At 50.7% G+C, this 26,863-nt stretch overlaps 6 protein-coding genes across 6 annotated transcripts; 2 read left to right on the forward strand and 4 right to left on the reverse strand.

Moving 5' to 3' along the window:
* Positions 1–1,430: 1,430 nt before the first annotated feature.
* Triagg1_1650 (uncharacterized protein) lies at positions 1,431–3,382 on the reverse strand (the record flags this gene model as incomplete). The annotated part of the gene is made up of 3 exons (XM_062895744.1): positions 1,431–2,539; positions 2,599–3,234; positions 3,298–3,382. 3 exons carry the CDS (start codon positions 3,380–3,382, stop codon positions 1,431–1,433), a joined length of 1,830 nt encoding a protein of 609 aa, XP_062759189.1.
* Positions 3,383–4,771: 1,389 nt separating this feature from the next.
* Positions 4,772–7,021, reverse strand: Triagg1_1651 (uncharacterized protein; the record flags this gene model as incomplete). Its single annotated transcript, XM_062895745.1, has 3 exons — positions 4,772–6,027; positions 6,095–6,829; positions 6,949–7,021. 3 exons carry the CDS (start codon positions 7,019–7,021, stop codon positions 4,772–4,774), a joined length of 2,064 nt encoding a protein of 687 aa, XP_062759190.1.
* Positions 7,022–10,708: 3,687 nt separating this feature from the next.
* On the reverse strand, positions 10,709–13,262 carry Triagg1_1652 (CAZyme family GT2; the record flags this gene model as incomplete). The annotated part of the gene is made up of 3 exons (XM_062895746.1): positions 10,709–11,965; positions 12,074–12,745; positions 12,966–13,262. 3 exons carry the CDS (start codon positions 13,260–13,262, stop codon positions 10,709–10,711), a joined length of 2,226 nt encoding a protein of 741 aa, XP_062759191.1.
* Positions 13,263–17,454: 4,192 nt separating this feature from the next.
* Positions 17,455–18,979, forward strand: Triagg1_1653 (CAZyme family GH12; the record flags this gene model as incomplete). The annotated part of the gene is made up of 4 exons (XM_062895747.1): positions 17,455–17,698; positions 18,099–18,154; positions 18,222–18,646; positions 18,712–18,979. 4 exons carry the CDS (start codon positions 17,455–17,457, stop codon positions 18,977–18,979), a joined length of 993 nt encoding a protein of 330 aa, XP_062759192.1.
* A 1,561-nt stretch (positions 18,980–20,540) lies between these two features.
* Triagg1_1654 (transcriptional regulator family: Fungal Specific TF) lies at positions 20,541–24,002 on the reverse strand (the record flags this gene model as incomplete). Its single annotated transcript, XM_062895748.1, has 8 exons — positions 20,541–21,426; positions 21,687–21,715; positions 22,056–22,099; positions 22,157–22,524; positions 22,592–22,845; positions 22,905–23,001; positions 23,070–23,815; positions 23,871–24,002. The coding sequence occupies 8 exons, from the start codon at positions 24,000–24,002 to the stop codon at positions 20,541–20,543; spliced, it is 2,556 nt and encodes an 851-aa protein (XP_062759193.1).
* Positions 24,003–25,062: 1,060 nt separating this feature from the next.
* Positions 25,063–25,881, forward strand: Triagg1_1655 (uncharacterized protein; the record flags this gene model as incomplete). Its single annotated transcript, XM_062895749.1, has 1 exon — positions 25,063–25,881. One exon carries the CDS (start codon positions 25,063–25,065, stop codon positions 25,879–25,881), a length of 819 nt encoding a protein of 272 aa, XP_062759194.1.
* Between the last annotated feature and the right edge of the window lie 982 nt (positions 25,882–26,863).

The raw sequence follows: 26,863 nt of genomic DNA on the forward strand, positions 1-26,863 counted from the left end.
TCACCATGTCATTACCCAACCATATCTTTGATACTACCAAGCCGCCAGAAACGTTACAGGAGACGCTCGAACCTCGAGAGGTGAGGTAGCTGCGGCTGATGTGCCTGCGAATGGTGTTCTAACGATGACAGATGACCCTGGACTGGGCCTCTTCAGCGTCGATAACCCCCAAACTTTCATCGAATAGAGCCCCATCGCAGAACATCTCCATTTCAAATTCACACTATCCTCAAACAGCTACCGATTTACAACAGCTATACCAGGAACCATGTGCGACAAATATGGAGCTTCACACTATCGATTATGCTACTGGCAACGAGGATTATCTATATTCGGTTACTTCCCCAAGCGAACCGGATATTCTGGATCCTTGGATACCAAATTTTCATCAAGAGTCATCAATATATCCAATTGGGACAATAAATCAGGGACACTATAACTTAGACCAGATATTGCCGTGGAGTAATGCACCTTGCGAAGAAATCTGCGAATTCGATGGCTTATTCCCTGTACAATTTCCTCAAGTTCAACTGGTAGAGAGCCAGGAGAGCACGGAGCAGATTTTCGATGAGCACCAGGCCTCTCGGCATGCCTCTTTCATGTCCACCAGTAGTGAGGAATCCTTAGAAACAATAAAGGACCACAGCGAAACAACGAAAAGCGCCAAAATGGCCAAAGGACATACCATCGATGAAGTGCTGAGGACACTCCGTCAGATGGACTATCAGACAAGGGCTATGCATCGGAAACACATGGCTGATATAGTCTGCAGCAACACAGTCTGAGGTACTGAGGATTCACCATGTATTTACATAGCCAAGTTGATTTATTTCTTTATTTATCTTGCATAGGCACATGATTATTACACAGCGGCAGACATCTCGGATCTTGAATGTGTTCTGTTCGTTCTAAAACTCGGTCATTCCGTTAACCTTCAATACTTGCCTCAATCTTTTCATCTATGAGGACAAGTTGTTCCACATAGATGTATGGGCAACATGGTATTGCCTCATGTCTGCGGCAAGAAATGCGTTCCCTTTGATAGCCAAGTTACAGCACAGTCTAAATCAACTTGATTGGTCTGTAAAATGTCGTTCTAGATCCGCAGTAAGCCATATCCTACTATTTCCCAATCAACCTTGAGGACCTAATAATATCCCCAAAATTGCGCTGTAAGAAGGATGGTGATACGATACCAACAAGATGCAAACGTAGATTTACCACAAGACACATTTAGAAGGGGGGGAAATTGAATGATTCGCGGCAGATTTCATTGTTTCATTGACACACTTTATTATTCTATCGTTTTTAAATAACTTCCATAACTATTGTTTACAATATCCTATCCAGATAGTGGTGAAGAATAAATAAGACTGTGGGTTCAGGCCACAGATCGAGATGAACAAAGCCAGAACTGAGAGGAACCCCACTCACAACAGAGTGATTCCAGTAAAAGCTCTGTAGTCATCCGAGTAGATAACACTCTTGTTTTTGCCGTCGAGATCGCACTGGTAAATGTTGCCTCCGAGATCAGTCATGTAGATATGACCATTCCTGGTGTCCAACTTCAGGCCAATAGCCTCCTTGAGATGCCTCGTGAGCACTTCATAATCTCCAAAAGAGAGAGACTTTGATGTAAGGCCAAACTCATCCAGTTGAACCTTGTTCAAGGAGTTACCAAAGGGAATTTCACCACGATCAGTCCAGTAGAGAGCGTTGGTCTCTTCGTCAACCTCAAGGTCAATTGCTTCGGGAAGATCCTTCAAAAGACACCTGATATCATCTCTTGTTTCGGCCGTCTGGCCTGCGGGCGTTGCGATGTTTGCGCAGAAAATCCGGCCTTGGCTGCCCTTTGAGGGGCCTTTCTGGCTCCAATAAAACTTGCCCAGCTTGGGGGCCACGGTGACACCGACACACCATCGCGACACATCTTGTCTATGCTCCTGGTTCTCAAGATCGCCGTTCTGGATCAATAACTCCAGATTAGAGCCATCAAAGTTGCAGCGGTAAACAGAAAGGCCCTCACGATCGCTAAAGTAGATTTTCTTGTCCAAACTTTCGACAATCAGTTGCTTGGGGGTGTTGATAATGCCGGGAGCCACAAGAGTGCGAATGTCAGTGCCATCAGCGTTGGCAGAGTAAATGGCTCCATCAGTCTTCCCCGGAATGCCCATGTTAGACCAGAAGATACGGCCACTGGGACGGTCAATATCGATACCGTCAGGCAATGCTTGACCCGTGACCAAAACTTGTGGCTTCTTTTCACCGGGACTAAATTGGAGAATTTCGCCTGAGCTCATGCTCGGTGCGGCAGCAGAAAGACCAACATCCAGAACGAGCATTTTGGGCGCGTTCGAGGTACCGTTAGTGGCGGGCTTGGCTTCCGAAGGAGCATAGAGGCCACCCTTAGCAGATTTGGTCCCCAGCTTCCCGTTGTCCAAGAAGTTGCTTTGTAAATAGTCGACAGTATACTCAGGGGATAAGCCACGCTCTGCGATATAATGGTTCTCTATGAAAGCCACCGTATCAAGACCAACATCTAAGAAATTACTCGTTAGTCGACCGCTTCCAACAATGCTAAACGCGAGAAATACTTACTATCCATGGCTCGGCAAGGCGCCATGCCACCTTTGATGAACATTTCCGTCCACATGGAGTCAATCTCCTCCGGAACCGATACCCCTTGGGCCATGATGGTCAAAGCCTCGCGCTTGATAGCGGCCCAGAGACGATTAAAGATGAAGCCTGTAGACTCTTTCCTTGCAACATACGGTAATGTCGCTGCTTCTCGTGACCTTGCAACCATGAATGGGAAAATCTCCGGGTTTGTATGGCCGTCTGTCATAAGCTCAACGATCATGCATTCCGGAGGCATATAGTAATGCATGTTCAGGATCTGAGTTTTCCTAGCATCACACACCTTCTCCAGCATTTCGGATGATTTGTAAGAAGATGAATTCGAAGCCAGGATGCAGTCGGTAGGTGTGAGAATGTCGAGCTCGGCAAAAGTATCGATCTTCAGCTGAATCTTTTCCGGAACAGCCTCTATAACAAGCCATGCATCCGAGACAGCAGTCTGAATATCTTCAAACGCCTCTGCCTTTCCAGGAGACTTTCCAGTCTTTTGAGCGTACGAAGACACGTTTTCCTCAACGTACGCAACGCCATCGGCACGTTGCTGTGCGCTGGGATCCCGAATCTTCACATTGTATCCTGCCGACGCCCAGATACATGCTATGCAGATTTGTTAGTATTGGCCTCTATCTTAGTACATGTGTTGTTATGAGAATTGCCTACCTATCCTACGACCGAGAACACCAGCACCTAAAACGGTGACGGGTCTGTTGAGGTAGTTCAGAGGGGGTTGCCACAAATTGGCCATTGTGTCGTGAAGTTTATGAAAACTTTGAATAGTTGAATGACTTGAAATGTTGCAATTTCTGAATGCTTTAGATCGTTGAGTTAAGATGGATATGTTGATGAGTTCTTGATGAGTGTAGCGAATTGATACTAAAGAGAGACATTCTCAGACTTAAATAACTCTAGAAAGACTACACGGACTTGATCCTGCCTCCACCACTTCACTCTCAATTACATCACAGGACACTTCTCTCTTAGTCCCGCCGCATATTGCATCACAACAACTGGGCGAGGTATCAGAGGCACCTGTCACAGCTCGGGATGGCCTACGGCCGGCGAGTACTGGCGCCCGGTCCGGAGCTTCGGAGCTCCTGAGTTGGATTAGGCAATTCACCAAACGGGGAAGACCATTACCGAGCCTCGCTATGTGGAGTCCGGACAGTGTTCATAGCGCACGCTCTATCAAGAGCCATTCTACAAAGTCCAGAAGCCTGATTGGCTACTTGACCATAACCGAGGTGAAGCTATTCCATCTCCAGCTCCTCCCGCGGCAACGACCTTGTTTCAATGGAACTTGATAAGGAGAAAAACACCACAAAAAATCCTGCAAGAAAAAAATTCTCCAAGATGCACAATGAACCAATAAGTCCCTGTCGAAAGAAATTACGCATTTCTGATACTGGCCGTTATCAAGAACTGAAACAAGCCGTCCGCAGAGAAATGGCTCAGAAACACTGGAAGCGAAAACATTGAAAACTGTCGGTCTCGCCGATAACCAACACCTCGGTCGTACTAACTGAAGTTATTGCATCATCCAAACAACGCGGCATTATGTGCTCTCTCACGGCAAACCTGTCTGCCTCCTATTCACCAAGGACCTATTATACCCAGTATTTTCACTCGATATAGTCGATACATTCCACCTTTCGGACAGGTCGCCTACACATGTCGGAACTCCTCCAGACAGAGTCGCAAAGTTTCTAAAGTTCACGCTCTGCTCCTAGTCTCTCGGTCTCAGAAGAAAGCCAAAATCAAATACGACTATGGCGGACATATAACAAAAAAAAACGAGTTTCACCGTCGACAATACCGTGCCACTCTAGGAGCTGTGGACAGAAGCGAACACCCTTTGTTGGCAAACACAGATGCAACACCTGAAGAGTAACTGATACATTGCTTGCGAATCAAGTACAACATGGTATTTATAAAATAAAATAAAGAATTAACAAGCAGAAATACCAACAAAGTCCCTCATGTTCGCCGCCATGTTCGCCACAGACGCACCCTGTTCCCTGTTTATTAGCCAGGCCATCGACTCATTCCATATATACAAGCAATGGAAGAATTCGACCACGCTCTCTATCCCATCTCATCGTCTATCATCTCACGACCCTCGCAATTTAGCCAAGGCTTAAAACTTGACTGTTGGTAAATCCGACATGTGCACCTTTGCCCCTCCATACGGCACCAGCTTGTACGACTTCCTGGACCCGATGCATTTCCTGTTCAGAGGCGGCACGTCAGGCGTCACTCCCAGATACAGCGGCCAGTTGATTTGACAACCATCGACAGTCATGTAGTTTGGTGGCGCGCCCTGCTCAAAGATGGGATCCGGGAGAGTTGCGTTGCTGCTCACGCCATGATACTGGATTGTAGAGGGATCAATTGCGACGTTCCACGGCTTAGTGCTGTTGACGTAGTAATCTCGCAATTGAGAAAAGGGCAGCCCAGAAATTCCAGGACCATTGGCATCATAATATGCATGCGGCAGGGACGAAGTCTGAGAGAAGCCAACATCCAACGCATAGAGCAAGTTGCCATAAAAGACGGCAACACTGTTGTTTGGCCTTTGTTCCGTCCTCACTCCCGCAACGATGATGTATGTGATGGTAGTCTTTCCGGGGTTGACAAAGATCTTGGTCATCCCAGTCGTCGGGTCGGCGTCAAGGGTGAGGCGAGATTGAGACGCGCCAGACTGAGACACGGTAGACATCCGGTTATTAGACCACTCGGGCGCCCGCAGGTATAGAGTGAAAGGCTTATCTGCCTTGATGGAGTACTTGAGAACGTTGCTGAAGGGATAGTTTGTGTCGCATGTAATGGTAACCGAGCCTCCGTTGACAACCGTCTTTACTGTTGATGGGCCGAGAAGAGCGTGCGCCAGACCGCCCGCATGCATCACCCAGCTATTAGACACAAACTTGGGATATCCTTGAGGATGATTCACCGTACAGCAGGGATACAGAGGCTCCATGCCAAAAGTTGTGGCCACGCCGCTATTTGCCGTCGTAAAGACCTGCGGCACACTACCGTCGCTCCTGATGATGTTGAGGGCGGACGGCTGGTTCGGCTGGTCCATGTACTGGTGAGACCATTTATCGCCAGTCATCATGACGGGAAACGCGTTGAAAATGGTCCTCTCGGCACGATCGGCATACGAGTTATACCCAAGGACCTGATACATGTAGGCCAGCGAGTAGGATGTCTCAACGGCTGTGCAAAGCTCGCTTCCGATGTAAGGGGCCAAGTCGCGCTCCCTCTCGTCGGCAAGGATGGATCCAGAAGCTGAGCCGTGATACTGAAATGTCCAGTCGACGGCATTCTGGCTTTTAGTAATCATATCATCGTCCCCTGTTACTCTGTAGATGACAGTCGATGCCTTTAAGCCTGTGCATATGGTTGGTTATAAGTGCGGCTCAACGGGGGTACAAGCGCTCTGAGAACAACAACGTACCTTGGCCGACATTGACTCCGTGGATATATGGAAAATTGGAGGCATTATTAGGGTTCACCACCTCCTGGAACACGCCCTCGGTATACCAATCCGCCCACTTGTAGTTGGTCTGAGAGTAAAACAGATTCATATTGTCCCACAGTAGTGAGTCCTGGTCGGATGGATACTTTTCCAGCATCCACTGGATGGTAATGATGAGATCGTGCACGCGCGCCTGTCCCCAAGTGCAGTCGACGCTTCCAGGGCAGCTTGCAAATCCCTGGCTGTTGTTGCGGAGCATCTTGTTGGCCAGCGTCATGAAGCGGCGGAGCGCCGTTATGACTCGGGTCTCCCACGAGCTATCCGCTTCGACAAGCTGCGTCAAGCCAAGGAAGAAGGGAGTGCGAGCCCAAAAGTTTCTGGCATCACCTACCTCTGGCCCGATCCATCCGTCAGTGGCCTGGAATCCCAAGACGGTGTCCGCAACCTCCTGGACCTGCGCCTTGAGCCTGTCGTCGTCGAGTTGATATGCCAGCGGCACCAATCCGTTGAACCAGTACGGCAGCCCCTCGTTCAAGGAGCTGTACTCGGTCCCTCCCGTACCTGGCGTGTTGAGCCAGCTGGACTCGCTCACGTAGACGTAGAAATCGTGCTCATGGCCTGCCATGCCATTCGCCATGGCGATCATCTCGCCTAGCAGCCATCCCCCAGGCTTGACGGATCCAAGTGGCAGTGGAGCGAATGTCCATGGCCGAACTGTTTAACAGATAAATAAGCAACATGATCGAGAACAATCACAGCTCATCTTCGCTCTCGGCAGAGTAAAAGAGAGGAGAGGAGAGGAGAAGCGAGAGAGAGACGACGGAAAGGCTCACGAGTTAGTGTGGCAGCACCGGCAAGCGGTATCTGCGCTGCTGCTAAGGCAAAAGTCAACTTTATGTTCAACATGTCGAAATCTCAGCCTCGCTACTTGAACGAGAAGCGAAAAAAAAAAAAGACAAAACGACTGAGAACTGGAAGAGAAGAGGGGATCGGGGCGTTGCTCCTTACAGTCCCATCCAGAATCCATACGCATCTCCATCGTTCCTTATTCTTTTATCTTAAATCGTATTTTCTCCCTCACGTAATACGCTTTCCGCTGCCCTCTGTTTCTGTCTGTGTCTGTCTGCCGTTGCAGATGTATTTCCACCTCCTCCACTCTCGCAGCAACCCGGCTTCCTTTTGGGTCTCTTGTTCCCTCTTCTCCCGCCCTCTTGTCCTCGCCTCCCCTCGGCGTCTTGAGACAGCAATCAAAAGGCACAATGTTCCTTGCCGTCAGCAGGCTGCGTCCCCGTGACAATCCAGGCCGCCGGACGTTGTGATTGGCGACTGGAGTCTCGAGACGGACAGGCAAAGGGATGGTGGTCACATCGTGTCTCCTGTGCGACTGAGCCGCGGGGTTTCTTTGGGGTCCTGAGACGCCGCCGAGGAGCCTAAAGCAGGGAGGCTAGGCGCTGGCTGGGGCCAATAGCGCGTGCCGTTGCTCATGTTTGTGTAGATCTGCTATTGATCCATTGCTCAGCCGTCAAGTGGTCTCCCGGCTATTGATGATCTGCTGAGGACATGACAGATTCATCACATGGCGAGCGACATTGTGCCATCGAATGCATTTTAAATATCCAGGGCATTTACACAGACACTAGTTGAGGTTGGGCTTTGCTTTTGGGGTGCAAGACGGCATTAGCATCACAATCTAATTCATCCAAGGCTGCATGTGCTCTCACTCTTTGGGACTGGACACGGCAGCTGACGAATGGAAGCATTTTCCATTTGCTAGCTCCCCGAGGTTCTAGAAGCGACTGCATTTTCATGGCTGGAGAGGCCAAACTCAACCAGAAAGCAACAAGAATTCTGTTAAGGTGCTTGGCAAGACTGGATTCTCAATCAGATGGCCCCCGAGGTGACTTGCGAAATAGAATGGCCAACATACTTGTATAGAAATTGACACCACATTAAACTTATTCTTCTCATGCATACCCATATTCAGTTTGGTCCCTATTTTTTAGCAACTCTAATAGCACCATCACAGCCTGAGATGCCATTTGAAAAGGTTGAATCTTGAACGCTACGTCATGGCCATGACCCCAGATTCACACCTCCATCTCATATCATCCAATGTCCATCTACAGCACATACACGCACTTACCCTGAAGCTGAAAAGTTCATCACGAGAAATGCCATATTGACACCATCTACTCTGCTCCATTCGCACATGTACACAATCCCATCCCCAACCCTCCCATTCCCAACATGCCACATCCCAAACCAGAATAGAAACATCCCCTCCATCACCACAATCGGGCTTTTCGTTCAATATGCCCGAAAAGACAAAGATGCGGGGGAAGCGGAGACATCAAGACAAGCCTGACATCCAACAAGCGCCCCAAAATCCATCCATTTCCATTCGCATTAGCATCAACACCAACAAAGGCGCTCTTACATACATGTGCCCAACCTCCCCCAAAAGTCATGTCACTTGCACGAACAACCAGCTCAAATCCCACACATCACCCCGTCAACCAAAATGTAACCAAAAAACGTCTTGTCCATCCCCAAGGAAAAAAAAAAAAAAAGATCCCGTGGTCCCCTTCGCAGCCGCAAAAGCCCTTTACTCGCCTTTCCCCTTCCCGCTCCAATCCGACCCTCTGTCCGTCCCTTGATTTTGCTCGGCAATTCTCGTTTTGTAACCAGTCACAATCCATGCCCCCTCTCGCCCAAAAAACTTCACCTTACCTTACTAGCATGGCTTCTCGATAAACCTGTTTGCACGGTTACTCGGACATGTAACGAGCAAGACTCAGCGAAGCGGGGGGTCCAACAAGTTCAATGTGCTCGTACAGATGTGGAAGGTGATGGCAGGGCCTAAGCCGACCAGCCGGAGCACCGCCGCCTTGGATGCACTGGGATTTGCTGCGTGTTTTTGTTGCCCATGAATTGTTCATGTCAGACTCAAGACCCGGGCAGCGGTGAATTCGGGGAGCGTAGGGCGTTGGGTTTTCCCTCACCCCATCGTCTGTGTTGTCTATATTTGGACCTGGGCCGATTATACGATCCATCTGGTCTCCGCCCGGGCGCAAGGATAGACAAATATTGCGACAGGGTAACCATCCGGTGTGTACGAGTACAGTGTAAGTCATCATCACTAAACACCAAAAGGCCCATGGAGATTTTGCGGTTTGAATCCACTCGCCGCGCAATCCGTTTCTGTCCACCGGGAACCTGATCCCCTCCGTTATCCCCCACCCTCGACACACCGTACAGTTCAATATACATTCCATTCAAAAAGAAGAAGAAGAAGAAGAGCAAGGGAAACCATTTACCGAACCGAACCCTCCTCACGTCAAGCGTTCAAAGTTCACCTCCTCCCCGCACGTCAACTCATTCCCACCGAAAACGGTAACTCGGCGCTCCGCCAAGGTTCCAGAACACACAAAAAGAGTTCAAATGGCGTTCAGCATCCATCCTGCAACCAGGCAAGAAAAAAAAGCCCATGTTACCCATGTACATACACACATACTCGTACAGCAATTCTGCGTTCTTCCCATGTTTCTCGCAGTCCCCGACTCAGTGACCTGTCCTCGTAACTGTGACCCTCGGGTTCCCCTCCCGTATCCCGTATCCCTCAATACAACCTCCACCATTTCCACCCAAAACAAACCCCCTATTCCTTCCCAACATTCGTATCTGTAACAATTCACCAGATAAACCGGAAAAAAAAAGACCAAGTCCTCGGAGTGCTCCGTACGAACAGGCTCGCTCCACCCATGGCAGATGTAAAAAAAAACCCGCCCATCACGAACGTCAGAATGAGTCCACCCCCCCCCGAAACAAGAAATAAGCTTCCACCCATTTTCAGCCCTTCCACCTTGGAAACTTGGTGCCACGCGTTTATGCTCGTCCCAAATCTGACACGATCTGGGGCCACGTTAGACGCCCTAGGCCGGCTCGTAATGACCTTCCATCAGACTCAGCCGCCTCATCACCCCCTATCCCGTACCGGCCATGGGCCTTGTCTGTCCGCCGGAGCATAGGTGGATCATGGCAAAGCTTGTCTTGCTAAGCTTCAAGGTTAGTATGGACATTATTATGCGTGTCAACTTACATCAGTATAGGAGAAAGAGCAAGGCAACAGAGGCTAAAGGTTACACAAGGACTTGTTCCGAGCCGAAAATCCCGAAGCCTCTGGCTGGCTTGGACCACCATGCTAGTCTCAGTCTTGAGTTGTACGACCCAATAGGAAACGGAACATTTCAATGAATGTGTACTTCATTTGATCGCTAGATACATGGCGAATTGCGCCGTATTAATCTATAGTTGCAATAGCCTCGACTGCGTCGGGCATGCTGCATAATTACCGTATTGCCAAGTCAAAATATTCACGTGTCTGTCTCTATGTTCATACATATCCCTTGCGCCTTTCAACATCTAGAAAAAAATAACAAAATATCCCGTGGAACCCAATCGATGCTCATCGTAATGCTCTGCTGCCATCAAACGTCCCTCGCATTCACATTAGAACCCCACTCCAATGTCGTGGAGCCTGAGACACGGGTGAATGTACGTGTGTGTCTCTGAAACCTGCCCACTGTAACGCATTTAGAAAAGGAAAGATGCGACAAATATAAGACACGTGTACAGCGTCGAAAAGGTGTACTCGAACTCGAACCATGCGGCCTGGCCACCAAAGGCAATCTTTTTGCTCTGGTTTGTCGGGTGCGCAACCTTGGTCTCGGGGTCGCGAACGAGAAGATCCTCTCGGTCGGGCATCTGAGGAGGGTCAATGGCGTAGGCGACTGGAGTCCAAAGGGAGCTGCAGATGAAGATGAACGTCAGAGGTGGCCAGAAGGCGTGCGTCACCAGGCAGATGAGGATGTCCCTGACGCGGTTGCTCTCCTGGAAGAAGCAGCGGTAGGAAACGAGGCACACGGCAACCAGGGTCAGATAAACGAATGCGAGGTGGAAGAGCGCCATGTAGTTGATGAGGATGGTCCACAGACGACGGAACATGTTCTTCTTGAGCTTGGGATCACGCTCGTTGAGGGCCGAAGAGAGCGAACCGGTGGGCTTGAAAGCCTGTGTTGCTCCGCCAAGCCATTTCGGCAGGGCGAATGCTCGAATGATGCAGAGAGCAATGTAAGGGGACATCCAGAGCTGGTACCGGGAGCCCCGCTGGCCAGTGTGATAGCCGGCAGGGATGAAGAGAACAAATTCGCAGAGACGGTTGACAATGGTGTTGGCAAAGCAGGCACGAATGAGCCATCGAAGCTGCGTATCGTTGGCGTACGCGACCAGTGGTTTGCCCATGATCAGAATGATGGGAATGGCAAAGAGCGAGATGGACAGCAAGATCGTGTACAGACTAAGAGAGGCGTAGAGGAAGCCGGAGAAGCGCTGGGCAAATGTCATCTGGCGGACCTTTTCACCCCAGAGACAAAAGTTGAGCTTGAACGACGTATCCACGGTACCAATAGCCCATCGGGTACGCTGCTTCAAGTGGCTGCCGTAATCCTCGGGAACGGTTCCAAATTGAAGAGGTTCGTGAACGTAGGCCGTCTTCCAGCCTTTGCCGAGCATGAGAGTCGATGTCGCCACGTCTTCGGCCAGCGAGCCCAGGGGGAAGTTTCCAATCTGCTCCAAAGCCTCTCGCCTAGCGATGTAACCGGATCCAGTGCACCAGGCTACACCCATGGCGTCCTTGATGGGCTCAATGACATGAACGAAGAAATCCAGAGACTGAGCCAGAGGGTCGGAGGGCGGCGTGTTGTAGAACAGCTGAGGAGGGCAAACCAATGCCATTTTGGGATCCATTACAGCGTGGGGGAGCAAAGCACGAAGCCAATCCCTCTCAGGAATCTGCAACACATGTTAGTTTACGCAATTTGACGGCTCACGGGCAATCTCTCTCCGCCTCCCATCTTTCTCCCCCAACGCAGAAAAAAAAGAAGAGAGAGGAAAACTCACCATGTCAGCGTCCAGGGCCGCCATGAACTGGGAAGCACCGCCAGGTAACAGATGAACTTGATCTAGACCATAGTTGAGGTTTCCGGCCTTGAAGTGATGGGGTTGCCCAGGAATCTTGGCACGGGCCATGTAGTACAGGTTGGGATAGGTGTGCGAGAGAATCGCGCAAGATCGCTCCAGGCCGGCAGACTTGCCGTCGTCCAGAACAATGACTCTGAACCGGTCAATGGGGTAGTCTTGATCGCAGGCACCGCGAACCGTATCCATGACAAGCTCGTCATCCTCGCCGCAGCAGGTAACAAAGCAATCGACAGTGGGCACGTCGTTTCCGGTCAGCCTCATCTTGGGCCTGTGCCTCTTCTTCAAAGACCACATGGTCCAGATGTTGTGCATGAGCGAGGGAACGGCGACTACGAGCTCGACGGCAATGAAAACCCAGGCGGCGGCAAAGGTGGTGCCCGATGCCTGTTGCGCCAGGATGACGCAGGCAATGCGAAGTCCGAGGTAGGTCAGGTACACTCCGGTGTTGAGGAGGGTGAGAAACGGCGTCAGGGTGTAGAGATATCTCCTCCAGCCCTTCCAGATGTCGGCGTCGTCTCGGTCGTGCAAGATGGCCACGCCGTTGTGGTCGTCATTGTCGCTGCTAACCTCTTTGCTCGGAGAACGGCCATTCTGTGGCAGAAGAGTGGTTAGGCTTATGTGACTTGGGTTCTGCAGTTTCAAGGAAAACAGGAAGTAAAGGACGTCAGCAGCGACTTCGCGGCAAGAGTCATGGTCATGGTTGCGGTCATGGTCACAAGTATACAGGCATGGTGTATAGCACCAATCTCTGACAATTGGGGTCAAAAGCAGAGGAGCAGGGGAGAGGAGGGGAGAGGGGAGTTATAAATACCATTGGAGTAGAAGACCTGGAATCGGCATATATCAGGTGTTTTGTGGAAGACAGGTGGTCGTATGGCGTTGTAGCGCCGCTCCTCAGCGTCAGAGAAGGAGAGCTTCCCGTTCCCGCAATGGAAGGCGGCCATTGCGGCGCCGTGAAGTCGTCGGGATGGGCTGCACTGGAGCGGTTGGACCTCATGTTGTCAGGGAGCAATCGTGGGTGAGAGTCGTCGGAGCCGGTCTGGTGGTGACGCCGGAAGTTGCCAATATCAACCATCTCCTCATACTCTTCCTGGTGACCTCTCATCATGGTGGGCGAACGGTTTTATGTGGCTCGGGCCACAAGCGAGAGAGAAGGGCCTTATCGGAAAGCCAAAGGGGTGAGCGAGGGGAGAGAGCCGGTCAGCCCGGAGCAAAAGGGTCCTTTTTTCTTGTTCTCTGCTCCTCAATGATGAATGGCGGTGATGGATGCAGTAACTGGAGAAAAAGTGTATCCTTGGCCGGATCGAAAAGAGGCTGAAGATTGCACCAGATAAACGAAAGTAGCAGCACAGACAGGCCTGGGCAAGCTATCCCGGGGGTGTAACGGGGGCCGCTGCTGAAGGGGACGAGAGTAGGTTTTCCCCTAAAAAATTATATGTACTAAACGAATGTGAGCAGCGAAGCTATATTCGCCGCAGATGACAGCGGGAGAGGAGGGGAATAGCGAAGGTTGAGGGGAGAGAAAAAGGGTCAAGGTAGAGGTAGTGAAAAAGGAAGAGGCCGAGGCGGAAGGAGATGAATGTTGGACGAGATGGAGGGTGGTGTGGTGTGGCACAAGTAAGGAAGTACCTGGTACCGCGCGAGGTACGGGCTCTGGGTAGATGTAGTTCGATGGAGCTAGCGCTGGTACGAGGGTGGTCGGGCTTTTGGTGCGAGCATTAGCAACTTGAAGTACGAGGGCCTCGTGGAGGTACCGCGGGTTGACAGAACGACGGAAGTGCGGCTGGGACAGCGAGAGGTGGGGGGGACGGTAGGCAGTACTTGGAAGGTCTTGTAGTGGTGTATCAGCTACATGTACATATCGATCCATCAGGTGCCTTTGAGAATAGGTACTCATAGTCAATATCTTAGTAGCTTTTTGCAACTCCGAGCCACAAACACATCCACGTCCACATCTACAGCTTTCTGCTCACATCATGCTCGCAAATGTACAAGCGCCAATGCCGGAACGACCCCAATTTTGACCTGGAGTGACAGTGACGACGGCTGAAGGCCGAACCTTGAAAGCAGCAGCTCAGCGGGAACAGCGGGTGGCAGTGGGCTGCCAGTGGGCTGCCAGTGGCCAACGCTAGGTAAGCTCCAGCAGCTCCCTAGCCCGCCATCGACAGCTGCCTGTAACGCCTGTGCGTGTAGGCGGTGCTGCTAGCCTGCGGAGCCGCCAGACGGGCTGGCAGCTGATGCAGGTACACAGTACTTGTGTCGGCGGGCGTGCACGAGCGCAGCTGGGCCTGTGCGGGGGTCCAGTTTTCGCATCGTATCTTGTACAGGATACGCGCGCTGCAGACAGGGTTCACACCATTTTTTCTCGTGTTCTGGCGGGCGGATAAGGCGAGCAGGGAATCGTCGTCATAGGCTAGCGACAAACGGGCTGGTTTGCAGGTGGTCGGAAACGACCAATGCAGTATAACGCACAACGCAAGCAACGTTGACACAGGCCGGCATGCACCCTCTTTTATTTTTTTTATTTTTTTTGCTACTCGGTTTTTGTTCTTTGTCTCGTCTTTGTGCTGGTCCTGTTTCTTGCTTGCTGTTGTCTCCAAATAAAATACGAGGCCCGAAGTGGCGTGACGTGGGCCGGGAACATGTACTTGTACGAAGCGGTCCTAGTAGAGAGAAGAAGGGTGCTGCTATATTTGGACTCTGTCTGGCACACGCGGTGCTGTACCTGTACTTGTACAATGGGTTGATGGATATTGACACGAGGCAGGGCAATCGACGTCGGGTCGGATGAAGCTTGTTGTTGAATGTTGTTTTTTTGACATGCAGCCAGAATGCGGAGCAGCAGATGCCAAGTGCGTGGGCGCATGTGCGAGCAAGAGCTTGTTTGTATGCTTGAGCGCAAATCCCACTTAAGAACCACATTGACTCGTGTCTCTGACCAAGCCACACTTTTTTCTGGGTTCTGATCCAGACACAGACAGACAAAGCAGAACAGACAGACATGGAGCTGACGAGTACCTACTCCGTACCTACACACAGTATCTCCAAAAGGGGGAGTGCAGTAGAGTAGATAAGCACCAGACATTTGATAGTACAGTACCGCTTCAATCTTGCCCGGCGTGATTGGCCCAAGGCTGTGAGACTATCCTATGCCTACTCAAGGTACCCGTTCCCACCATCCACTTAAAATCTCCCGGCAGCGTTTTGCTCAGCACAGCAGCTGTGATCGGCCTGTGGTGAGACTTGAGACGTCGGCATGGTGTTAGTCCGTTGTCAAGTGATAAGTTGAGCCGCCGTGGAACATCGTCCGTCCACCTCGTCTTTTTGATTCTTGTTTTCAAAGATTCCGAGGGCGAAAGAGGGGCAAGCCTCGTCTCCACCATCGGGATAAGGAACCCGGATTAGATCGTGTATGGATTAGCGCTGAGAAACTGAACGGAACAGATTCGAGGTGTGGTTGGGAAAAAAGTGGTTGGAGAGAAGAGGAGAGGCAAAGAGTCAGAGAGAGGTGAGATCGATGAGAGAAAATAGAATAGACCACTTCGGTATTACCAAGTATTAGTGGCACTCGGCAGTACTGTAGCAACACATCAATTCATTACTCCTCTTCCTTCGCTCTCCGGCACGGCCTGATGGCCTGAGTGAGAGCTTATCCCGCGATCATGTGCCCAACAAGTACATGCAGCAAGCAGGCAGAGGCAGCTTCGTACTTTATGGAGCAGGGCACACATATCACGTCCTGTACGAGCATGGACCGGACCCCGATTGGGAGCGAGTCGTGAGGTGGGTTAATTTTTTATTTTTTATTTATTTTCTCGATGGGAGGCATCGCCGCAATCGTTGATACGGCCGAGATGCCACCAAAGGCTTCGTAGCGCTGCCGGTACATGCGTGTGTTTGGTGCTGCTCTCGGCACTACAGCGGCGCATAGACTGGAGGCAGAACTGACAGACTTGACGCACGAATCGGTTGTGCACATGCTAGTGATGCTTGTACTCGTACTACCTACTTGAGGTTCGTAGCGGCCGTCAGACATCCATCCATCGATAACGGCAAAGCGGCTGGTGTCAAAGCGACGCCTGTCTGGGGGGCTCAACGCCATTGGAGTGTCGACGCCGGCACCATCGGCTTCGCTGTGAGGCTGGGAGGCGGTTTGCCGTGCTGTGTTTGGGGTTTGTTGACTCGAGGCTGCACTGTTCGTTCCTTTGTTTGTTTACCTCCCTATTCCTTCTTCGCTCTCACTCACCCGGCCCCCTTTTCTGACCTGACATGACAGATGGATGACCAACCTCGTATGTGCTACTGTACGGGCTGTATCTGCTGTTCGTACGGGTACTCGTACTGTAGCAATCAAACCGTGCAGCATCGAACCCATTGGATCAGACGGATACCCGCCCGCCATGCCGCGAATGTGAATGTGAATGGGAACCAGGTAACGGTAACACTGCATCTTTGACTCCCGTCCATGGCAGATCGCCCGTCACCCGTCTTCAGTCCCCCTAGAAACTCTCTCTGGCTGACACGAGTGCATCATCCCCCGTCACAGACGCTCCACCGTCCCAGTTTTGACTTTTTCTTCTTCTTCCCTTTCTCCCTTATCCCTCGCAATCCCCGGCGATCCACGGATACAGCTGCTGCATCGAGCACTAGAATCGTGTTTTGTGGCGGCGCCCACTCGTTTCCAGCGAGAATCACGGAATTTCGGAGCAAATCCCAGCTGCGGCTCATCGTTGTCCCCCCTAGCACTCCACTGCCTTAGTAGCACAGCTGCTTCAGGCGAGTTCCAGCACTTCGCGGAACCGCTGAGGCGTTACCGGCCTGTGCGCTAGACCACTAAAGCCCGCCCACCGCGTCCACTTAGTAGCTGCGGTGCAGTAGGTACCTTATGTACCTACTTGTCGCAGCCAGCGAAGTTCAACGCCGTCGCCGGGTACCGCACGAGTACGAGTACATGCACTTGCACGGGCTCGGCCACGCTTCAGCTCGTAACTCGTACTCTTCACACCTGGGCACAGCCGAGTCCAGGCACCCGGCACATGTACCTGTACCTGTACCTCGACCTCGTAACCCTCGCACATGCACCTCGAACGTTGGAAAGCTCCAGGTCCTCGTATCGCTGACTCTCCCTCTCACGAGAGTTGAGCTTCCCCCTCCACCCATTCGACAAAAGCATCCAAAATCTCTCGACGGCCCTCAGCGACCCTCGACGACGCTCGCTCGTTGACTTCCGCAGCTTTGCGGCAACAGACGCTCGTTTTTTTCTTTCATCCTTCTTCTCTCGCTTCCCCCCGCCGCCCGCCATGACGATCCGCATCCTCGTCAACGCGGCGCTGCTGGCCATCCCCATCGCCGTCACTTTGGGCATCTTGTTCGGCCTCCAATCGCACCGAGCAGCAACCGGCCAGCCGCCTCTGTTTGCGCCTGAGCCTCCCCCGATTCCGTCGCCCAAGCCGCCGGCACCACCAAAGAATGGTGTCACCAAGACGAGATACTGCCAGAAGTCGTTTGGAATTACGCCTGATACCGAGGGCCAGCAATATACCCGTAGGTGCCGCCTGAAAATGTCCCTGGAAGTGTGCCGTGGCGCACTCGATCAATTCAAGATCGCCAAGAAAAACGAGGATGCGGCGGAGGCGGTACACATTGGTTCCCAGCTATTTCATGTGGTCCTGGCGAGGCCTATTTGTTTCCACGCTGCGGCTCTGATCATGGACATGATCTTGAATGCCTGCGAACCATTTTGAAGCCAACCCAGAGCGCCATGTCTTTTTTCTTCTTGCATCCCCATCCCAAGCATCACCTGAAAAGCTAGTTGCGGCATCTCAGATCATATTTCGACCTGGCACTGCTACTTTGCATCTCCTCTCCTCCATCTGTACTCACTCACCCGCTCCCTGCTGCAAGTGGTGATCCAACAAGCTCAACTGACACTTTCTCTTACTAGTGAACCCCAACCAATGGAACTGGAACCCCGGTGACCCGGGAGCGCTCTGTGTAAATGTATGTACATATCCAGAACCCAGGCTTCCTTGTCCTCATGTAACACCTGCTGATGGTCGACTTCAAGGTTACCACGTTTAACAACGGCACATATGCCACAAAGACCACGGCTCCCCAATTCATGATTTCTTGGCAGTACCCCGCTGGACCGCAGGATGATCCAGTTCACGCTTTTCCCAATATCCAGGTCGACAGCGATGTGTTCCCTGCGACCATCAGCAGCATCTCCAAGGTCGATATAGATCTCGCATGGTCCTACGGTATTGGTAACGAGACTACCGTTGCCGCGAGTCTCGCCGATCTCACAGCCGATAACCTCAACACCAACGTTGCCATCGACATGTTCATTGATAGTGACAAGACGGCTGCCCAAAACCCTTCAAAGGCCAAGTACGAGCTCATGGTTTGGTTTGCTGCCTTCGGCCCCGCTACTCAGCCCATCGGCTTCGGCGAAGGTCCCGTTTCCACTCAGACGCTGGACGGCAACACATTGTAAGTGTATTCTGCACATGTCAAGAACCCCTCGCAAACGCAATGCTGACGGCCACCCCTTGTAGCAAACTCTATGCTGGTATCAACCAACAGAAGCAAAACGTCCTGACATGGTACTCGGACACGCCGGTGGAAAAGTTCAACGGAGACATTTCTCCCCTCATCAACAGCCTGTTCAAGCTCACCGCTACCGCCGCCGACCTTCCAAAGTCTGGCGACTACCTAGGGTACCTGGCCCTGGGTTCCGAGGCCTTTTACGTGGACAAAACCGTCACCCTTTACGTGCCAAAACTCTCGATAGATATAGAAGCGGCTGCCTCAAGTAGCACCTAATAATATAGCGACCTGATTTTGTTTTTTCTCGTTTACTGTATCTCGCCAAGGGGCCCTGCTCGATCATTACCTCATTTGACCTGCCGACACGTTCGAATTGGGATATATATTGGTGAAAATTTAACCGTCCAAGATCAGATCCGGCTGAAATGATGCCCGCCAAGGCCCCTCTCTGGATGCAACCTCCTGTGGCAGCGGCGATGAAAAAATCTCCTAGATGACGGCACGGCAAAATAAAGCATCAATGTATCGATCGAACAAGGCATGGCATTTCTCCGATTCGATCTTGACAGGCAAACGATGAGATTAGCGGCCCAGCGTCCCAGAAACTCGGGCGAGTTTGCATTGCATGGCGATTGAGCCGATTGCGTCTAGGGTATGGAGTTTAGGGTGGGTTACGCTATAATACTAATGAATTGTTGGTTTTTGAAACGTGCGCGCGTCAAGACGGCTCGGAAGGCTACGAATCACGGATTTCGAGTGACATTTCTCTTTTTCGATTTTTCTTCTCTTCTTCTCTTTTTTCTTTTCTTTTTTACACTACGCCCATGCCTAGTGCCAGCTTTCCCGGCAGCTCGGTGGTCAGTGTGGGGAGTGGCATCTCAGGAACGAGGCTCTCTCATGGCAAAATTCTTCGGGTAAAAGCACTTTGTCGCCACCGCGGACTCGTGCCTGGGAACCCTTGCAATTGACCAATGAAAATGGATATCGGGCAATTGTATTTTTAGAAAGCATGTTTTTAGTCGCGATGCCGGTCGCCGGGCTAGTATCGTCGCGCCCTGGCTAGAGGGGAGTTGGGCAGCGGGTTTTTGGCTCTTTGTTCCTGGATGACGCATCTTCTAATTCAAAATAAGTGAAGCAGTGAGGCGATTTGTGCTGATGGTTATATGTACTTTCGAGACAAGACAGGAAGCGTTAATATTTATGTCGATTTTGAGAACAATAAACTACTTTTGTTATTTTGCAGCCGGAATTGTTCAGCTTACATGTACTCTTCCCGTCATTCCATCAGCTGTCAACGATAATAGACACGGGCTAAAGAAAGAAGGAAAAAAAACTCTTCTTATCCACCAAGTCTTTTTCTCGGCCACCCCGGAGTCCATGGAGCCCGGGTTTCGAAACTCCAAACAGCGGAGACTTACGAGCATGTAGGAATACTTGGTTCACTGACTATTGGCCGCATGCCGAGGCCCTTTTCCGTCCAATAAGTTTGTGTTTGTTCCTGACTTGTCACGGAAAAGTGGTGCTGTGACCCACGATGGAAAGGTGGGCTGGGCTGGATACATAACATGTACTTGGCTTGCTTGGCTTTCTTGTATTGATGACTTGTGTGTGATGATTAAGCTGGGTGGGTGTATATCGTTTGCCAAGAAAGGTTGGCGATGACAGTTTTGATCTGTTGACTGGTTGAACGGCTTGGTGAATGAATGGCTGCTCCATCCAGGACTGAACGCGCATGTTGTTGGTGTCTTTGGTGGTATCTCTAGATCGTAGAGGTCTCTTTGTGTATAGTAAGTGTTGGATTTCACAGATGTTAGGAAATAAGAAGCAAGTGTAAGCATCACAACTTGCATCGCATTTGATCTTCCCCCTTCAACATCGATTTCTTCCAGAAATCCCTGATAGTATCCCAATACAACTCCACATTCCCCCGGGGCAACGAACAATGGTAACTATTTAAGAAGCAAACATTATCGACTTCGTACCCTTTCTCCTTTGCTTCCTTTATGTGCAGCTCAACATCCTTATACCCAACAACTGCATCTTCTTTGGCGTACAAGTAAAGCCGTCTTGCCAAGCTCCCAAAGACTCTCGGATCATTGAGCTGGCGGCGATAATCCTTTACGCCAGCAACTAAACCCGCATGTGTAAAACTTGTATAGAGAAATACAGCGACAAAAAGGAATGGCTTTCCCAAAAGCTGCCCGAAAACTGTAGGTGGAAGAGAGAATATGGCCCCTTTGTATGTGCGCATATAGTCTGTTTGTCCCGGACAGCAGTCTATGATGATTCCCTTGAGATACGGTTTGAGATCCAGCGGCCCGGCTCTCTCTTTAGCATCCCGTAACGAAAGCGTCAGCTGAATAGCGGTATGAAGTCCTCCATTGGAGAATATGTGGAATAGAATCGAAGGCCTGTCTTTCACTCTGCTGGCAACGTGTCGACGAATAGCATCGCGCACCGGTTCTAAGCGGGCATGGATAGCACCTGATGTTGCAACTGCAAACTCAAATACCCGTGTAGTGACGAGGAGGATCGTTGCTGCAGGCCAGATGGTGCGGTAGCTGAGGAGATATTTCTGGATTCTGGTAGCCGTAGCTCCGCCGAGCCAGGTGAAAAGAACGATTAGAGAGGGGCCTTGGCCCTCATTGGAAGTATAACCGGCGGATTTATAGAGATAGAGGTTATCGCCGATAGGCTGGAGAGGCGCAAAGGCATCAGGACGGCTAGACATGACTGTCGCATGCTGGGAATTCGTCCCTTCAGTGCTCAACAATACACGTCACACGAGGATATTCGGAGGGCATTGCGTATATATTCGCAATGTGCAAGGCCGCTGCCTCGGCAGGAATCCAAGACTCCGCGTTTATCACGGCATTACGGCTGAATTGTGTACATGTATGCAGCTGAAATCCTCCGCCAGCTATTGGTACTACACTATTGACCAATAGTCCCTCTTGTGTGATGTGCTCATCCATACACATACCGTGCCTTGGATGGAACCCAATAGGCCAGCTGCATACATGTCTGGGATAATCCTGTCCAATCATTGTCTTCCTTGTACATCCATCACACTGAAATTGCGCGACAGAAAACCCCTTCTCTGAGCGACAACGTGGTATCGGAGGCCTGATCGGCATTCTAAAACTAACTCTTAGTTTTGCCAAAGTCTAAGAATATTATCATAATATATACACTATTCAATTATTGCGTGAGAAATGGGACCGTGTTATTTTGGAGACCCCCCTCTCGATGTATAGGGAACAGCGATAAAACAGATCGTAATTCTGCCAACAAAACACAGTCGTTCTACTATAATAGTTATTTGAGAAAGAGGACCCTAATAATGACTGACTTTCAGTTCATGTTCTATCAAGTCGATAGCCTCGAGGTAAGCTCCTGTAACACCCGCGTCAGTATGCCGACACTATACAACGACCGACCCTTTCTACTCACCTGCAACGTTCCATCTCTGGTTTGCCTTTCGCAACAAGTCCATACACAAAGAAACCTGCGACGGGTATCCTGAGGCTTCCACGGCTGGAGTTGTAGCCATGAGATAAACGACGTTGGCCAGGCACTGGTAGATGCTATCCAAGAACCAGGGCGACAGGCTAGCAAGATTTTCGATGGATTCTTGATCTTGCACCATTTCTCCGAGGACCTCAATGAATGACATGGCCTTGACGATGCAATCCTTCATTATGCTTTGGCATCGGAGAGCTATTTCACGAGCAAGGGCCATTTCGGTCACATCGAGGGCTCTGTCGTTGTAAATGGCGAAAGAGTCGCAAGAATGATGATCGCAAAGCTTCATTAGGGCGCTAATAGTAAACCTCTGTGTTAGTTTTTCGAGTCGTGTTCAACAAGTATGATGGCTGTTCAACTAACCTCAGACAAACTCCTACGGAGCTATAGAAGTGCTTCATGCTGGACCTGTCCTTGCCGATGACCTCTAAGAAAGACCACAAGACCTGACTGAGCACCTCGACGTCGTTCTGGACGAGTGCTAGGCTTCGCGTGTCATCATTGCAGTGCTTGATAACCTCTCCCTGGAGATGAGAGGCCTGAGCAAGACGAGCAAATGGGCTTGCTGACAAATGTTTGGATGAGGATAGGATGAGTCGCTCAGGATACATGGCTTGCTGTAAATAAAAGTGTTAGCTTCACTGGTCTGGTATTGTTAGCAAATTGGTAAGCTTACTCCAGAGTCCCAAGAGTCATCATTGACAGGCAGATGCGATGTTGTATTAGGATCAGCGGATAGGAGAGGTCGGTTGTCTCCGACAGAAGTGATGTATCTGCTTGTTGTTAGCATTGAAACTCCAGGATAATGTAGGCATCGAACATGCTACGAAAGTAGGATTACCGTTCAAGAATCACAACCAACCACCAGACCCGCTGTCTCTCTTCCCAGTCTATCCAAGTGCGCGGCTGCTCCAAAATTTGAGGAGCTTCTCGATTATGGATGCCAAGGACCATGGCTTGTGTTACACAACAGCCCACTGAGACGTAGGCAGCGGGAAATATTCCGTGTCCCATCTCATACACCGAGATGAGTAGATTAGCCTGAAGCTTTAGCAGCGTATATACACCTGCTATTTCCAGAGAAGCTGCAAATTCCTTTGCGCAGATGTACAGCGCATCTCTTACTGCATTGGACGAACTTCCGGGCACGTTCTGGATGAGCTTCATTGTAAGGAGCAACAAAGCAAAGTCTGCTCTAGGCCGGTTACCTAGTTCCAAATCAGCCAGCGAGGTTAAACGCACTTGGCTAATGATTGGCATCCACTTGTGGATTGTCTGGAAATACTGTGACATGATGACCGCGCTCTGAGCCTGATCCCCCAAGTAGGCCCAAACGGCGGCGGGGATCATGTCACTCGAAGGCGGCGACGGAGCATCCGGGCGGGTCTGGATGTCTGTATCCAAGAACAGCTTTTGGAAGCGGAGAGCTGCTGGATAAAACGCACAGGGGGAGTGCGATATTGAGAAGCTGGTTGTGTCCCGACTGGAAGCCGTCGGAGTGGATTGAGGCTGGGGAGAGAGCCTGCTCACGTGGTTGGCGACAAGAGACTCGAGCTCTTGGATTCGGGTTTTCAGCTCATTCTCCGACTGCCGATTGGAATAATCACAAGACCTGCGTAATCTGGGTATGTGAGCAACAGACCAATGAGATATGAGGACTTCTACAAGAATGGAAATCTGATTCGGAGCAGGGGCCGGAGTCAACGGCCGGTGAGGCGGCCGCTCGAAAGCAGTGTGCGGGAGGCGGAAGCGGAAGATGGTGGAAGCGAGGCATTCCCGTAAAATACAAGTATAAGAGAGACGGTAGCAAGTTCATGGCTACATGAAGAACAAGGTAAAATGGGGATAGAGAGATGGAATATTTACCTGGTGCACAGAGAGCAGCTGGGCAAGGTCTTGTCGCAGCGCCGCTTGTATTTTTGGCAGGCTGCGCAGGCACGCACAGCCTTTTGGCTAGACTGCGAAGATTTGTCACTCATATCGGAAGAAGAAAGTCTAGAAGCAAGCCCAATGCGCAAAGATTGTCAGTTAGAAACTCGGTGGTGGTTGATGGCGATAATCGTAGCTCCGGAAGGGTACAAGCGGCCGCTCAGGAGCTCTCCAGATCCGGAGCGGGAACGAATGACGCTTTCTAACACGGAGCTCCGGTCCACTCACAGCACTTGGAACATCGGCAGTTGATTCGGAAGACGGAGGAGGTCCGACGACGAGTTTCGAGGCTCTGTTTACAGACGAATTTCTGTCAGTCTTCCTTTCTGTGTACGTCCGAGTTCAGTGTGTTGAGCTTCGGACAAGCGAGGATGGCAATTACAATGGTAGGAGATTTGATGAAAGGCAAAAGCTTCGAGAGCCACTCCATACTCTGCCCGCAAACCTTGCTGAAAGCGGCAGGGTGGGATTTTAACAAATTGGAGCGGCCGCGCCGAGCGGGAAAAACCCGCTCGCCCTAGATGGAGTCCCGGGGATAACAGATCTTGCTTCACTTGTCGGGCCACGTTCGCCGCTAGCTTGTGGTTGCACAGAGTCGTTTTGAGCGGCGTGGAGAGCCGCACACTGAGGCGGAGGCAAGTTTACAACTCGAATGTAGATTGCCTCCTCACGGAGTTAAGGTAGAGCAGATGGGGTGAAGATGAGGAGTTTGAGGCTCAGGATCCGCGATGTGGGTTGAAAGACAGATCTATAAAGATGAAGGCGATGCCGCGTATGTGATGGTATGAACAGCAAGTCAACAGCATCATTCATCACAACTCAAGGCATTACAATAAATCAACATCATCTCCTCAGATATATACAATTTGACGACATATACAACAAATCACTTCAACTTCACAGCCATGGCCCGCATTTGGTTTGTCACTGGCTCTTCCAAGGGTCTTGGTCTCGCAATTGTCGAGGCTGCCCTCGCTGACGGCGACAACGTTGTCGCTACTGCTCGCAACCCAGCCACTGTCAATCATCTCGTTGAAAAGTACGGACCGGACCGCATCCTGCCATTGGCCCTCGATGTTGCCAACAACGAACAAGTCGAGAGCACTGTCAAGGCCGCCGTTGACAAGTTCGGCCGCATTGATGTTGTGGTAAACAATGCTGGCTACGCCATCCCCCGATCACTTGAAGATAGTTCCATTGACATTTACCGCGACCAAATCGACGTTAACCTGCTTGGAACCGTCTATGTCTCCAAGGCTGTGACCCCAATTCTACGCAAGCAAAAGTCCGGCCGCATCTTGCAAGTCTCGTCCGTGGGCGGCCGCATGGCGACACCCGGCTTGTCGGCGTACCAGGCTGCCAAATGGGCTGTTGGCGGCTTCAGCGGCGTTTTGGCCAAGGAGCTCTCACCATTCGGCATCAAGATCACCGTGTTGGAGCCTGGCGGCATGAACACCGACTGGGCTGGCTTTGCGGGCGACCAGATCATCAGCGAGCCGTACCAGCAGTCTGTGGGAGAATTCCAGAAGATCCGAGAACAGTACAAGAGCTACCGCTCAGAGCCTGCCAAGGTGGCTGATGTGATTGTCAAGATCTCCAAGGAGGACGAGCCGCCGCTGCGATTGCTGCTGGGCCCCGAGACGTTTGATTTGGCGAAGCAGGTCGGGGAGGAACTTGCTGCATCGGATGAGAAGTGGAAGGCTGCGACTCTTTTGTCTATTTAAGCGTGTTGCTGCATGATATACAAGGCAATGGAGATGGGTATACTTGAGCGGACTATCTGGCGAGTATGTTGATTATTTGTTATGATTACATCGCTCAACAAGGCAGTTTTAAGTGTGTACCTTATGAATTCGTCAGTGATGGTGTTATTAAGTTATTGAGGATATAAATCGTTAAGGATGGCCTTTCACTTGCATTCTAAGCTTCAGAGAGGGTGCGCAATAGGACCCGTTTACTTCTAGATGACGATAATAAAAAATGTTGGCGTAGACATCACCTAGCTTGTACAGCACGCTGTATAAATTACATGCATTTTCTGTCTATGTTCACATGAGACAATATCAACAAATGACTTGATTTAGAGGTAACTGACCTGAAGAGGGAGTTGCTCTCTGCACTCCGTAATCCGTATTTCGTATGCATTTCTGGGTCACTAACTACGTTCGTCATATGAATCCATCACCAACTCGCGGTAAATACAAAAATACCGCATCGATATCGCGCAGCTGAGACGGTCATATAGCGCCTTGCTAAAGTACGTGGTATTTTTGGGTAGTATTCGCGCATCCAGCCAGTAGTATGACTTCATCTTGTTTCCGCATTGAACACGATGAACTCATTCTCCAAGGTCAGGTGCCAGTCAGCTCGGTTGGCTCGTTACCTTTAACACACCGACGAGATGGTGTCTCATTACAAATAAATAACACTTCAGAGCAAATACAAATTTCATCGCGCACATGAAGAAAGTCGGTGATCGGCAAGGGTTTGTGAGCGACACATAATATGCTCACGTCTGATGCTAAGCTGTGCAAGGGTATATTGCGTAAACGTAGTTGCATCTGACGACAAGGTCTTACGGCGAATGAAAGTAAGGTTTGAGCATAGAATAAGAACCTGGTCTCCCCTCATCCTGAGGATGTCGCGAACTTGGGAGACTTTAAGACCCATTACATCTTGACTTGATTTGTTTTACTGACTGTTGCC

Source organism: Trichoderma aggressivum (genome assembly GCF_033847375.1).
Source record: "Trichoderma aggressivum f. europaeum strain CBS 100526 chromosome Unknown scaffold_004, whole genome shotgun sequence".
Taxonomy (NCBI): Eukaryota; Fungi; Ascomycota; class Sordariomycetes; order Hypocreales; family Hypocreaceae; genus Trichoderma; species Trichoderma aggressivum.